Consider the following 15,365-nt stretch of genomic DNA (forward strand, 5'->3'; position numbering starts at 1 on the left):
CCTCCTCGCTCATCGACTTACCATATCCCAGATAAGGCAGTATTTGATGTCTATCTGCTGGAGCAATCATCGAATACGGGATTCCTCAATAATCGAATCCCCCCTCTGGTTGTCACAGAGAATCACAGTGGTATTCATCATGTGTACAAACAGCTCACTTAAGAGCTTCTGTAACCATGCAGCTTCACACGAGATCATACTCGTAGCTATGTATTCGGTCTCAGCGGTGCTTATAGCAACCGACTTCTGCTTCCTGCTCATCCATGATATCGAAGCAGAACCCAAAGAGAACTAGCACTAGGAAGTGCTCTAGTGATCCTCCACACTGCCTGCCCAGTCAGCATTCGAATAATCATGCAGCTTCATATTTCTGACAGTGTATCTCAATCCATGAGAGATTGTGCCCTGAAGATATCTCAGAAGATTCTTGGCACCAATCCAGTGAGGCTCAACCAAATATGAGCTCACCATGCTAACTGCAAAACATATGTCTGAACGGAAGTTCACCAAGAACATTAACGCAAATGAGTTTATGAAACTCAGAGGCATTTCCCAAATCTGGTCCGACATCACTAGCATATAACTTCTGAAAGTTAAGATCCTCGAGGTAGTCACAGGCTTGCAATTTATCATTCCACATCCGGAATCCAACTCCCTCTTACTTCTGCAAATGAGAGGGTCTGCACCTATCAGAAATAGGTTGTCCTCATAAGGTGTCAGTATGAGAGGTCTATCATCCACAACTTTCGGGTAATGGTTTGGATCGGTTTCACTCCTAGTGAATCTCAGCTTCATCAGACAGCTATCAATCCTCTCATACTACGCCCGGGGTGTTTTACTTCAAGCCATAGAGGGCTTTCTTCCACCTGTATACATGATATTCCCGATCATGAATCTCAAACTCCTCGGGTTGTTCCAAACCTGTGGACCTGCTACATGAAGGGAATGGTCCCCTTGTAAGATTTTCCTTCGGTACATCTCAGACATGTACCTTCATGCTCTTCTTGAATTTAGGCATCCCTGTTACCATCTGACTCACATCGAGTAGGGCCCCAAAGGTAGACCTCCGGTGTTATAGATGCGATATGTCAATTGACATGATCCCCAATGGACCATCCTGCAACTTGATACAAATTGCCAACCCTGAACCCATGAGAAAAAGCATCTTTGAAAATTCTATTTTTTAACATGTACCTTTCCATCGATGAATGCCACCCTGAAACCTTTGACTTCCATTTCTGAGATGGACACCAGGTTCTTCTTGTGATTAGGTACATAAAAGAGATTCTTGTAAATGAATAGAGTTACCCTCATTCAATTGAGGGGTAACATTCCCTACACCCTTTCCGGGATAGGTGGCATCAACTCCAAGTATAATCCCACGGTTGTTTCCATCTCTACCAAATTCGAGAGAGCACCCTTCTATTCGATGAGGTGCCTTGAAGCACTACGATCAATAAGCCAGATTCCCAAAGAATCTGAAGGAGAGGGCCAATACAAGATAACGCTTCTTTATCTTATCAGAAACAACATTTGATTCTTCATACCTGGGGTTCCTTGCTTTCTCTAAAGAGTCGGTCATTTCCTTGATGACCTGCATTACCTGTCATTCCTCTGATCATTGAAGATGTCCCTAGAATGATTGTTATCATCATCAAGTGATGTGTCCCTACCTTAGACACTCCTTCGCATAATGGCGGAACATATTACAACCAAGGCATCTTCCTTTCCTTCCACCCTTAGATCCGGGCCTCCCATTGAAGTGATCTTTAGGTAGGCCATCAGAAACTTCTGTTGCGCCATTCTGATAATATTCTCTACTTCTACTTCACCCTTGGTGAATTTGAAGAGGGATGAGGAATCCATTGATCCTTTTTTCCTTTCCCAACTGTCTTCGGTGATTGCTCTTTCACTCTTGCTTGGCATTTGTCTACACCTCAGCTTTGATACCATGTTAATTTTAGGTATGTTCTATGCTTAGAGCAATTTATTTCAATTTTCACAGTTAGCTCAATACCTTTTCCAGATTAGCAATCACATCAGCATTAAAGTAAACAGCAGATAGAACATAAACATAAATCGCAGAAGACAAGCCAAGACAAGAGGACACAAGATGTGGCGCTAGCCAAAGACAAACCCCAATGTGGGGAAACCCTTGATCAATTCTTCTTATATGTTCTTCAATAGTTCAGCAGAGAGAGAGAGAGATAGTACGTTTACAACAGAAGTCAACACTTGAATTATCTAGATAAGAGCATAGATCATCTCTAAGAAGATGATACATGAGATCAGTTGAAGACATGCTACTTCAACTGATTCTCCAAGGTGACTCCTTCACCTATCGGTGTGCTGCATTTCGTCATCATGCTGCACTTCACCGTGCTGCAGCATGCTGCACCCATCATCACTATGCTGCATCTCATCATGCTTCGTTAATCATGATTCTACCCATCACTGTATTGTATTATGTGCCATTGTTGCACTATGTTGCCATAATGACCTATGTGTAAGCTGCACCTTGCTTGCTTGTTGTCCCTTGCTTGCTTGTTGTCACTAGCATGCTTGTTGTCCTTAGCATGCTTGTTGTTGCATGCTAGCTGTCCCTTGCATGCTAGTTGTAACATTGCATGCTTGGTGTATTTGCTACTAAGTACCATACAATTGTCCCAATGTTAGTTAGTTGTCCCTTACATGTTTCTCTCCTTCGGAGACAGATGCTCCGGTTGTTCCAGTAGTTCCGGCTTTTTTCGGAAGTTTCGGCAGTTCCCGCTGTTCTCGGAAGTTTTGACAGTTCTCGGCAGTTCCGGCTATTCCCGGCAGTTCCGGCTGTTCCGGCAGTTCCGGCAATTCTGGCAGTTCCGATAGTTCCCGGCAGTTCTGGCTATTCCCGGCAGTTCCGGCTATTCCCGGCAGTTCCGGCTGTTCCCGATAGTTCTGATAGTTCCGGCAGTTTCGGCTTCTTCCTCTGCATCAGCTTTCCCGGCTATTCCGATAGTTCCTGGCAGTTCTAGTAGTTCCAGCTGTTCTCGGCAGTTCCAGCTGTTCCTGGCAGTTCCGGCTGTTCTCGGCAGTTCCGGCAGTTCCGGCTGTTCCGGCAGTTCTGGCAGTTCCGGCAGTTCCGGTAATTTCGGCTTCTCCCCTCTGCGTCAGCTTTCCCGGCAATTCGGCAGTTCCGGCTGTTGTCGGCAATTCCGGCTATTCCCGGCAATTTTGGCAATTCCAGCTATTCCTGACAGTTCTGGCAGTTCCGGCTTTTGCCCTTTGGATTAGGACAATGTTATCCCTTAGGATCTCTCCTCCTACTAAAACCCAAAGACAAGTAGAGAGGAAGAGATCCCAAGTGTGTTGAAATGACTTGAAGGCCACCTCTATTCATACTAAAACGTTGAGCACAAGTGGGGTTTATTTGGTTGCTGGCCGACCTTGACGAATTGTCCCATAACACAAATAAATTCATATCTCCATGAATACTTATCAGAATCGGATGATCTTTAGATCAATCCTACACCTCTCGATGAGAGGGATCCAAGAAAAATATCAGCTTCCATTAATAATATAACCCACATGGAGTTTGGCCCTAGTTGCCAATTTTAACAGATCTCCCTTAGTACTCTCAAAGCTCCATGATGCATATGCGCCATCCTCCGGTGCCATAACTCGCACAAGTCTCTACTATTGGTGGTACTAGTGTGAGTGCTACCAGATGTGCTACTCACCAATGGTCCTACCGAATGAAAACTGAACTTGTATAGTTTCCCAGAGCGGACTCCAATCATTTTGGCCGAAGTGATGGAAGCTTCCCTGGGATGCATCAATACCTGCCCTCCAGAGAAAGTGACGTCAAACCCCTTCTCCTCCATAGCAGACACTGAAATCAAGTTCTTCTTCATCCCCGAAACTTACAAAACATCCATGACCTTCAAAGGAGGCAAGGACTCCCTCTCAAAGGTCACAGTCCCCACACCAATGGCTCTCACAGTGTGGTCATCTCCTAGTACAGTCTCAATATCAAGTGCCCTCTCTGCAAGCTCTGAAAAGAACTCTCGTGCACCTGTCATATGGTCCCAAGCCCCATTGTCTATGTACCACACATCGGATGATGTACTCCTACTAGATATAGAAGTAATAAATGCAAAGTCCTGGTCAAACTGTGAAGCAAACTACTCCACCTTTGCTGAAGCTGCAGTGCCCTTCTTCCCCTTGTTCTTCCTGTCAAGACACGTAGCAACATAGTGTCCCATCTTCTGACATGCCCAACATTTGACTTTGGACATATCCGTATCTTTCTTCTTCTTCTTCTCTTTTCCCTTAGCCCCATCTGATGAGGCCTCTTTCTTGGCCTTTCCTTTGTTCTTCCCCCTAGCTTTCAAAGCTACATCCTCCTCACCTGCTATCTTCACCCCACCACTGCCAGTCTTCCGTATCTCATGCTGCACACAATCATCCCAGAATCTATCCCAATTGGGAAGATTCTCCCTAGAGGTAACAGCATCACCAAAGACCTCCCAAGACTTAGAAAGTTCTGCTACAGCTATCCTGACTAACTTTGTGGGTGCAACTGCCTCACCAATAGCGGTCAAATCATCACATAACTATTTGACCTTGCCAAGATAATGAACTACACTTTCATCCTTTGTCATCATGATGTTCTTCAATTGTTCTTTGAATACCATTTGCCTGCTCTCATTGGTACTCTAATAGAGAGTGGTTAGAGTTGTCCACATCTGATATGCATATGTGTTTCCTCTAACCTGAGGAACCACATGATCCTTCAGACTGTCCATCAAAATCATTTTTGCCTTTGCATTATTTTTTGTGAATTCAGCAAATTCATCTGCAGCAGTAGGAGGTACAAGTTACAACCACTTGGCGCACAATGTCCCAAACTTCTATCTCCTTAAACATTGTCTGAATTTTGTCCTTCCAAACAGCATAGCTGGATATCCCATCCAGTATGTTCTCTATCCTTAAGAACATGGCCATGACTGCTGTCCAAAATTTACAAAACCAAGAAAACAAAGACATGAACTTTCCAGCACACCTTGCTGTCCCAAAAGTTCAGTTTGTGTGAAATTTCACCTTGTTGTCCCAAAATATCAATTTGCTGTCAAAAAATTCAGTTTGTTGTCCAAACCACTGTTTGTTGTCCCAAACTATTCTCTGTTGTTCAAACTGCAATTTTCAGCTTGTAGCTTTGATACCATGTTGAAATTTGATGACTAAAAAGTTTCCTGCAATCCCAACCTGGTTTTAATTTCACCTTATCACTCTCATTCAGTTAAATGCCATTTCCCATAAACATACATTCAACATATAGAATTCTGGAAATGAAATTTTCAGATTAAAACACATGGGACTATCAACACATGCTGAAAATAAATATGGACATAAACAGACCAGCAACACACATAAAAATACACACAGATTTTTGGTCAACTTAGACCCAGGCAAAACCCCTTCAATCTTCTCTGGGGAAAACCTGTTAGAGAGCTCTTCAAATTTATTTATCTTTCAAGTTCAGGAAAAATACATTTGCAGACAAAACAAAACAGCAAAATACAACTTATCTCTTCAGCCCAAAACTCCTTGAAAACCGTGCCCACTTTGCCTCGATTTCCGTGCCCACTTGAAGCTGAAAATATGTATTGTATGGATACTGACTAACGGACAGATTTGTACGGATTCCATATGGACTATATGGATTTCCATACCATTGTACGGACTGTATAGATTTTTTTTCAAAAAAAAAAAAATTTCTCAAAAACTTCTCTTGAACGGCATGCAGCTCACAGCGTTAAATGTTGTCCATACTGTACCTTCTATTGTCTTCTATGCCTTGATTTTTGTGCCCAGCTTTGCCCAGAAATCACTCCTTCAGCTTGCTACAACAAATTTCTCCTTCAAAACTTTTCTCCAGCTCTCAGCCTCCTTTCTCCAATCTGCTCATGAAGAATGAATGCAATGTCTCTTTTCTTTTCCCCTTTTGTTTCCCTAAATGACTTTTGGGCAACCCTAAGATCTAATGGCTCAGATTCATTTAGATCAAGAGATGAGAATAAATGTGCATTTAATTCTCAGTTTCTATATTTTAACTCACCCATTAAATAAAGTACCCACATTGTACTTTATGTCTAAAGTCACTTTTCACTTTATAATTTAACATTGACTTTACCACTTATAAAGTCACACTTAAGAAAAGAATTATTTTGGACACTTTTCCCTAGGTAGAGACTAACCCATGGGTAGCCACTTGTCCAAGGTACATTAAAAATCAACATGGGACGTGTTAGGGGTGCTTTTCTCTAGGGCTGTCTAGAGCTGGTCCCTCTGATGCTCTCAAGCAACAGACAGGGGTTGAAACTTAATTTTACTCCTGTTATTACTATTATAAGTATTTCAGATCTGGTTATTGGCTGATAAGTTGTCCTAAAAGGGCTGAAACTTATCCCTTCAGTTTAATATCTTTTCTCCCTAATTGCCAGGAATTTTGGGCTGTTTGGAAGTGAAACATTATACTCTTTCTGCAACTGTCTTGTACCTTGTTTTACAGCAGCCCTAAGGCTGAAAATTCACAGGGATAAGATCCACGAAACCTTCTAGGTTGAAGGTAAAATTTCTGCTTTGTATTGAACTTTGAATTTCAAAAAAATTCCACAATGGGTCAATTCTTCCAAGCAGTATATGATGGCGTGGAGGCCATTCACCATTAGTTCGTCGATAGGTTGCATGGAAGTATCAATGGCACTATCAAAGGTGGCATCATTTGGGGGGCGATTGCGAACCAAAGGATGAGAGATGCAATGGGGAAAGATCTTAACCGATGGAGGGTGAATTAGGTGAGCTGGAAGGGCAAGATGAGAAGGCTGATTATTTGTGTCAGACAGTGGGTAGTCTGAGATGCATGAGGTCACAGGGTTGTTGAGCCCAGCCTTGCAAAAACTGAGAAGATCTGGTAAGGGAAGTGGTCAACCCTTGAGGTGACCTAGATCTATCAATTTGATCAAGATCTATAGAGGAGGAGATCCTGGGAGGAGCATAGCTCTGAGGCCAGAGATCAAACTCTGGTAATACTAAACAATATATGCTACAATGCAATATAAAAGATATATGATGAACTAGATTGGTCGAATAAACGCATATACTTTGAGTCTGCTTCATTTTTTTATTTATAGGAGTTTAAATGCCCAACGAGTTTTGTGGGGCATATCAAAAACAAAGTCATACTTGGAAGTTATGGCCCCAAGAATTTGATGTATCATTTGCACTCAATGGCTTGTAGCCCATTTCTTGGCACCTCAACACCTTGGTTTAGGGTATTTTCTATTTTTCACTCTAGGATTTCTTCATATAGTAATAAATGGAGTTTTCCACTTTCTGGTTAAGGGCTTTTTGGTAATAAGTGCAGTCACTTCTCTTCTCAGGGATAGCTGCCACCATTCTAGCCATTGTATATGTAAAATGTTTTTCACCATTGTTTCCCAAAGAGAAATTGTTTTCACTGTATCTTGTGTTCTTTCTGCAATATTGTGCACTCTTTAATTTCATTTTCAACCAAATCCAGGTCAACCCATAATAACACATAGAATCTGTTATTTGCAGTCCTCTTTTAGTTGGGAGTTTCTTAGCCTAGCTCTTCACCAGTCATCTTCCAGGTGCACAAGTACTCCATCAAAGTTGCAGTCTCTCCAACCTAAACAATTTAAAGGCCATCAATAATCCCTCAATTGACCCTTGAATTCTTTTAAAGGGTTGTCCAATCACTTCCCTTCCAAACCCTTCAATTTCTGATTATTTGGGATTTGGATTTGTCCATTTGTGGTGCACGATCATTTTACTTCTTTTTTTCGTTTTAGAAGATTGTGTATTTTCTCTTTCATAGACTTGATTTTTTCATGTTGTTCTTCGGGCTTTGTCAGGCCCCTTCTGTGGGATCCTCCTTAAGATTATGTAGATCTTCTTTCCCAAGTCCAACTTCATCCCTAACATTATGTACTAAGCGCAATATGAGAAGCTCCAAAGAGAGTCTTTTCTGAATTTTTAAGGCTGTAACACCTAGATGGAGATCCACCATGCCTAGCATTTGTTAACAATCGAGGGTTCCTCAGTTATTCTTTCTTAGTCAAAAATGAGGACTCCAATATAAGATTGGAATGGGAATTGGTCATACACTTATTTAGAGCTACCAATCTCCTTTCTTGTTTTTTCTTCTCTTCATAATCAGGTTACCAAACAATGCAGAATTATGCACTTTTTCTTCTTACCATGAGAAAGTACATTTTCCCTTAATTCTGTTAGTAAAGGGACGGTTTTCTAATGAGATTAATTTGTGTCCTTTGAAGTTTTAACTGAATAAAAATCTAATCTTATCCTACCCGCCTAGATGACATGACATGACATACTTATCTACCAATAATATATCTTTAGTTAGTATGTGCATTCATACCAGAGTTTGAAATTTGTATCTTAGGGAGAAATGATTTGCAGGCTCTCATGTAAGAGTTAATGTAGAACTAAGTATCTCAGATAAGATTGCTCTGTATTGCAGAAGATTAAGATCCAGTTAATTTGCATGGACGGGATTTCAGAAGAACTTGTATTCTTTTTCTGTAACTTCACTTCACTATATTTTAAAAATTGAAGAATCAGCTCACTAGTTAGTAGAATCTCTCGAAATCTAATTCTGCAATTGGTTTTTTACAGCCAGCACTTAGGAGTTTTACACTGTTGTAATGATTCTTCTCTGTAATACAATTCCATAGCATTCTTCTATCTTTCCCATGTTGTCTGTCCTCTTCTCCATACCTTTTTTCTACATGACAGGCTCTTGAACAAGCAAGTCCTCATCCTCAATTTGGTTACAGGCAATTATTTCCAGGCTTCGGCCTCCACTCTCTTCATGAAGGCTCTTTGTAGTTCTATCACCCATGGCCTTAGATATTTTTCTTATAATTGCTTCTCTAGCAAGTTTACTTTTAATTCTGGGCCCTGGAACACATGCTTCCACTCATTACTCTTTCTAGCCGAATTATTTACAGTATCCAAAGACTGCCTGACCACAGCAAATAGAGCAGCAATGTTTGTGCTAGAGTTGATATTATGAAAGTCAAGAAATGTCTCTAGTCTTTGCCTGGAAGACAGGTTCCGTTTTTGCCAATGTGGTTCCCTATCTACCAATGAAAAAAACAACTTATATGTGGTTATGCCAAAGGAAAATATTCCCAATATTTGTGTACATTTGTTCAGGACTTAATTTGTGACCTTCCCAGCAAGGATCTACCAGGAAGTATATTGAGATGATAAAATGTCTTCCTGTTATTGAAGTGTATCTAGGACTCTATAAACCCAGAAAGAACATAATTTCATCTTTTCAAAGGCCTGATACACAAGTAAAACTAAATAATTTGCTGTTTAGAGTAAAACAGAGCAAACAAAGCAACTAACTTGAAACATTCCAAACTTAGAGATGCATTTGAATAAATAATGGTTATAAACTGAAAGCAACACAGAAAAATGGGGCACAGCCTTACCTTATACTCGTCTCCCAGAACTGCAATGCTAAAAAGAATACTATAAATCTTCTCCTTCAGTTGCTGCTCAGCTGGCTTCAAAATTGAAATCAATGGTCGAATCCCATCCAACGTTACAAGCAAGCGTTTGTATTTGGGATGAATATCCAACAAATGCTTCACTGTATTGACTGCCTCCTCTAGTTCAGTGGGATTTCCTTGTGGGCCGATTTGACGAATAGTGTTCATTAGTGTTTTGTGCCATTTTAAATCAAAAAATTCCTCCATGTTCTGTTTCAGCTTTAAGTTTGGAACAAGTTCAAAACTCTCCAACTTAGTTCCTGTGTTTGGGCATATATTATTCCCTTCTTGAAACCATTTAATTATTGCATATCTCTCGTAAGTGTAACCAGCTTCTGCTAGCATTACTGGATCTTGCATAATTTGGCCTGTAATAGGGCAATAAAAGGAACTTGGAATTGCTAAGTCATCAGCTGAGACGGCAAGAGACTCTTCAGATGCCAAATTTCTAACAGCTGGCAGGACTGCAGGGGTGAATAATGTGAAAAGTCCCTGAAGTAAGCATAAATTGGATTCTCTTCCCTCAAGTCTCGCAGACTCTAGGTCACCCTTAAGTTCCTGCAACAATTCACTGGCCTCAAAAAATTGCAGATTTAAATGTGCCAATATTTTGCACAACAAATCTGTTGCGAAATCCTTATCTGCCTGACCATTCATAAGACCCTCGGATATATTTTTTGCTAGATTTTCATTTTCTGGCTCCACATAAAAGGACACCCTACTCAAATTACTTTGCATATCCTTTATTTGACCTTCGATCCTTGGAACAATCTCTGTATCCCCCTGCAGCATCAAACTCAAACACTGTACTAGCCCCGCAAAAAGTTTTGTTATTTCACCAACCAGTTCATTACATTGATACAGAAGCAGAATACGGCTGCTACTCTTACAATGCTTTGTAAAAGCATAGATGGATTCCACCGTGTCAGCTAGGCGTTGAAGCGGTGCCTCCAAAAATATGGCATTAATGAAATCTTCTTCCTGTGATAGCTCTTCCAGAAATGATCGGAGATCCAGAAGATAATATGCCATCATTAAAAAATTAGCCTTACCTACAGCAATGTCATTGACAATTATCTTTGTATCATCAATACATTTATATATCTTATTCAATGACACTGCACTTCCAGAGGCTACAGACATCTTGCAGAATCTGTCACTTTGCACACACGAATGGCTCAAACGAATGAGATCTTCATCACTTTTAACTGTCATCGATGACAACAGTGGAATTGCACTTCCAGAGGCTACAGACATCTTGCAGAATCTGTCACTTTGCACACGCGAATGGCTCAAACGAATGAGATCGTCATCACTTTTAACTGTCATCGATGACAACAGTGGAATTGCACTTCCAGAGGCTACAGACATCTTGCAGAATCTGTCACTTTGCACACGCGAATGGCTCAAACGAATGAGATCGTCATCACTTTTAACCATCGATGACAACAGTGGAATTGCACTTTCAGAGGCTACAGACATCTTGCAGAATCTGTCACTTTGCACACACGAATGGCTCAAACGAATGAGATCGTCATCACTTTTAACTGTCATCGATGACAACAGTGGAATTGCACTTCCAGAGGCTGCAGACATCTTGCAGAATCTGTCACTTTGGACACACGAATGGCTCAAACGAATGGGATCGTCATCACTTCTAACTGTCATCGATGACAACAGTGGAATTGCACTTTCAGAGTCTACAGACATCGCCATACAGTAACAACGGCACAGAAGGAGAGGACCCAATCAGTTTATATTATATGCAGTTGTCTATAACGCGATTTTTTGAAAGCCTTTCCGGCGGGTTTTTCGGGTCGAAATCCGGCAGGAATTTATTGGAATCGCAAGTTTGATAGTTAGTTTCTGCACAATGAAAGCGTCCCAGGATTTTTCAGGGTGCTGAATCTAAATATGCAGTTAAAAAACCATTTTAACTGCAACAAATCAAAATTTAACCTCAATTTCTTCCACCGGATTCCGTCACCGGAATCTCCAAAAAAATCTCATTATAGACCACTCCGTTTCATATTTGTGTTTCATATTTGTATTGCCTGACCGAGCTCGCGTGGAATATGAAAGACAGATAGGCGGAGGCTTTGAATGAGTCATTCGTTGGATTTGGATTTGACTGAAATTAGTATTAATTTCAGTATTAACCTGTCAAATCAGTATTAAATAAGTATCAATCATCAGGTTTAACTGTAATTTTAACTGTGACAGAACAGCTGATCAATTTATTTTAAATACAGTATCAGGTTTCAGGTTTCGCTGTAATTATAACTGTTTGTTATTTTGGAAAAACGCTGAGGCTTGTGCGATTTCCCAATTCTTGTTCTCTCTTTGTTGAGCAAGGTGATGTAACTTTTCTATAAAAGTATATTTTTTTCAAAAAAAAATTAATCATATTTATTTGAATTAATTAATCTCTCAGATTTTACAATAATTTTAAAAAATTATTATTATTATGATTATCATACTCATATATCTAGGCCGATAGGCTTTCTTATGCAGTAAAAAATTATTATGATTATCATACTCATATATCTAGGCCGATAGGCTTTCTTATGCAGTAAAAAAGAAAAAATTATAATTCGTTACAGGTCTCCGAGTACGAATTGAATGCATCCAAGTAAAGAAGCTAACCAATATTTATTCTTACCAGTCTTATCAACCATGGCCATACCAGCCATAGATGCTGCTGCAACATTCATCATCAACATAAACATAACGAGCAGAATCGGAAGGTGCCCGCGATGCCACTCCCGGAGGAAAGTTGCGCGAACAACACCGTAATCGAACATGCCTCGCTTGCTGAGAATTCCGTAACCAAATTAGGACAATAAAAACAGGCCCTTTTTTGTAGGGGTCGGGTAGAATGTATTTCTGGGGAACCACAAGATCAGCTAAAGAAACGACCATAAAATACCCCCGAATCAGTGGCCTGAAACTAAAAACCCAAGTAGACATGCCCGAGAAGAAGCTGAAATAGAAACATTATATAGAAGGGAAAGAAACGAAACATCGAAATTACATGGCAGTTCATGGGTAAAATGGAAATTACATGTCAACTGAGAGTTCATGCGGTATTTCACAGATTTGGTTTCTTGCGTTAGAAGCCAATCCATCATGATCTTTATCTCAATTATTACGCGGAAAGGCGTTCTGGGAGGTTCCTCGCCCATTCCATATACTATTTAAAAAAGACCACCACCTGTCATGTCAAAAGAGCTCGAAGGATCTATGCGCATGGCCTCTTCCTCTTTTGGAGTCCATTGTTCCTCGGGTACAATTCGATCTTTCTACGGAAAAATCTCTGAATATCACCACGAACGTTCCTCCCATGTTCTCATCGTTGCAAGAAAAACCAAGGCAAAATCTCTGAATATCACTACGAACGTTCCTCCCATGTTCTCATCGTTGCAAGAAAAACCAAGGCAAGGTTGTCACTCGACTTCGCTCTAGCTGCTATGGGCCTATGCAGATTAGTTATCAAAGTTATTTAAGGAAAATTACGTTATTGGAGGGGTAAGCATTCACTCCTACCAAACACCTTTGGGTCTTGGGCCATTAACTATTCCTTAAGTCTTAAGAAGAGAAGCTCACGTGGAATGATCGGGGAGAGGTAACCTTTCACAGTTCCTTAAGTCCTAAGAAGAGAAGCAATTTTAGGACATACTCCATACTCAAAAAAATAAAAATAAAAATAAAATTATTTGTTAAAGTTGTTTTTGATAGTGATCAATCTAATTTATAGATATTTATTTAATATAAATTTTTTACTTTATAGTAAATAAATATGTATAAATTTGAGTAAGAACAAGAAAATGAATGTTCTTACTCAAATTTACACCCCTATTGATTTATTTATTTATTTATCATAGATTAAAAAAATAATGAATCTATCTATCTATCCTAATTTTAAAAAATTATATTAAGCAAATATTTATAAATTAGATCAATCACTATCAACACATCCCTAACATATATATATATATAAGTCAAACATTTGCATTGGCTTTGGTAGATTATGCATGTTCATTGCTAGAGTTTGCATATTCTAATAAGAAAGAGAAGAGGGAACTAAAGAACTAGCTAAAGACTTATTTGCTAGTGTCCATCACACAATTGAATCTCTTAGCATGACTCAAACCAATTAACAATTCATATGGTTGCTCTTTATGTCACTAACATAGAGGGGGTTTTAAGACAATTTTTGGGTAAATTATTTAATTTTCAAACTGAAGAAGAAAAAAACAAAAACTTATGTATTGTTTTGAATTTTGTCTTTAAGTGAGTGTCTCAAATTATTGTCTTAAAAATTTGTCTTTACAAAGACTATAGAATACAAGCATTATTGTCTCATAGAGACATTTTCATTTTTGTCTTTAGTTGGGATTAACGACATATTGCCTTTATAAAGACAATATTTCTTTAATCATAGCTATTATTTATCTCTCTAGAGAAATAAAAATTTATATTTAAAAAAAAATACAATAACACTTTTGTTTCTTTAGAGACAATATAAAATAATGAATCCACAAAAAAATCTCACCACTCAAATAAATCAATAAAAAAGGTATTTAATTAAAAATAAACACAGTATCATTGATTAATTTATCTTAGGGCTCTAGTGGAATTGAACCACCAACCTCCTACTTATACGACATATCCTCTTCTATTGAGCTAACACCCTTTAAAGAATTACGTGAAGAGTTATGTCAATCCTTAAAATCTCATATATAGGCATGATTTTAAAAAATGCCATACACATAAAGGCATAATCTTTGTTAAATCTATAATCATGCAACCCCTACTTTTAACTTAATAAAAAACAACTCAATGGAGTTAGCTCAATGTCACACCCCTGTAGCATGATCCACACAACTTGTTGACTCCGTTCAATGTATTGCTACAATAAATATAATAATAATGATAGTTAATTTAACAAAGTGCATCCACTTGCACATTTTGTAGGGCTGAAAGGAGAAAAAACAAAGAAAGGAAAAGATAGCAGATTGACATATCATTTTTTCATTATCTGAAATCTTGTTCCACAAATCATTCATTGTCATACATGGTATATCTGTGCATATGTCTTTTTTAACCTAGCACATTGTTCGACATAAAAGAATCTGTAACCATTTTTTGATAGACGCGCAACACTGAGATCTCTCTTAGGTACCCTTTCTTTCCTCTTCTTCATGACATGCACCTCCAACCCAAGGGCATCACAACCTACATTGCTCGTTATCCATAGAACCATTGCATATTCTTGAACAACTCTCTTTGTAGGAACATGATATAAAATACCTTTAAGTTGCTATGAGCCTACCACCACAGTCGCCAAGTAGCCATTATCAAATCTATGATCGACTGTTCTTGTCACAGTTTTCCCAACATATGCACTTAGATCCACTAGAAGGGAAACGAAACAAAAATGAATATTAAAGTTAGTTCCTAGATAAAACAAATGACCTGGAACAAGAATATATAAACAAATATATTGAATTCACAACAATGTTGGAGATATGTTGCATTCTTCCTCAAATTTCAGAATCTCACCTCCAAACAACTAAGCATGATCAACCATGTTTTTCCTTTTCTTTGTTGGTTGCTTTGGATCAACCAAAAGTTGGTATGTGATGCCATTGTCCATGGACTTAGTAGAAGGACAAGGAGTAGGAAATGGACCTAAACATATGTACATTTTCTAAGCATCACAAGATAAAATAACATTCAAATATACGTTTTTTAAAGCAACAAAGGAAGTTGGAA

The 15,365-nt window shown here is 39.0% G+C and overlaps 1 protein-coding gene across 1 annotated transcript in view; it reads right to left on the reverse strand.

Moving 5' to 3' along the window:
• Positions 1-12,717, reverse strand: part of LOC149222450 (U-box domain-containing protein 43-like) — an 86,086-nt gene extending 73,369 nt beyond the window's left edge. Inside the window, exons 1-3 of the mRNA XM_089385451.1 lie at positions 12,250-12,717; positions 11,547-11,747; positions 9,528-11,453 (exon numbers count right to left, since the gene is read on the reverse strand). Of these exons, the coding sequence (XP_089241577.1) occupies positions 9,528-11,303 (1,776 nt within the window). The 5' untranslated portion in view covers positions 11,304-11,453; positions 11,547-11,747; positions 12,250-12,717. The remainder of the gene's footprint in view (positions 1-9,527; positions 11,454-11,546; positions 11,748-12,249) is intronic.
• Positions 12,718-15,365: the final 2,648 nt, after the last annotated feature.

Source organism: Pinus tabuliformis, chromosome Q (genome assembly GCF_031772625.1).
Source record: "Pinus tabuliformis cultivar Carrire ecotype Pingquan chromosome Q, CPIR1, whole genome shotgun sequence".
Taxonomy (NCBI): Eukaryota; Viridiplantae; Streptophyta; class Pinopsida; order Pinales; family Pinaceae; genus Pinus; species Pinus tabuliformis.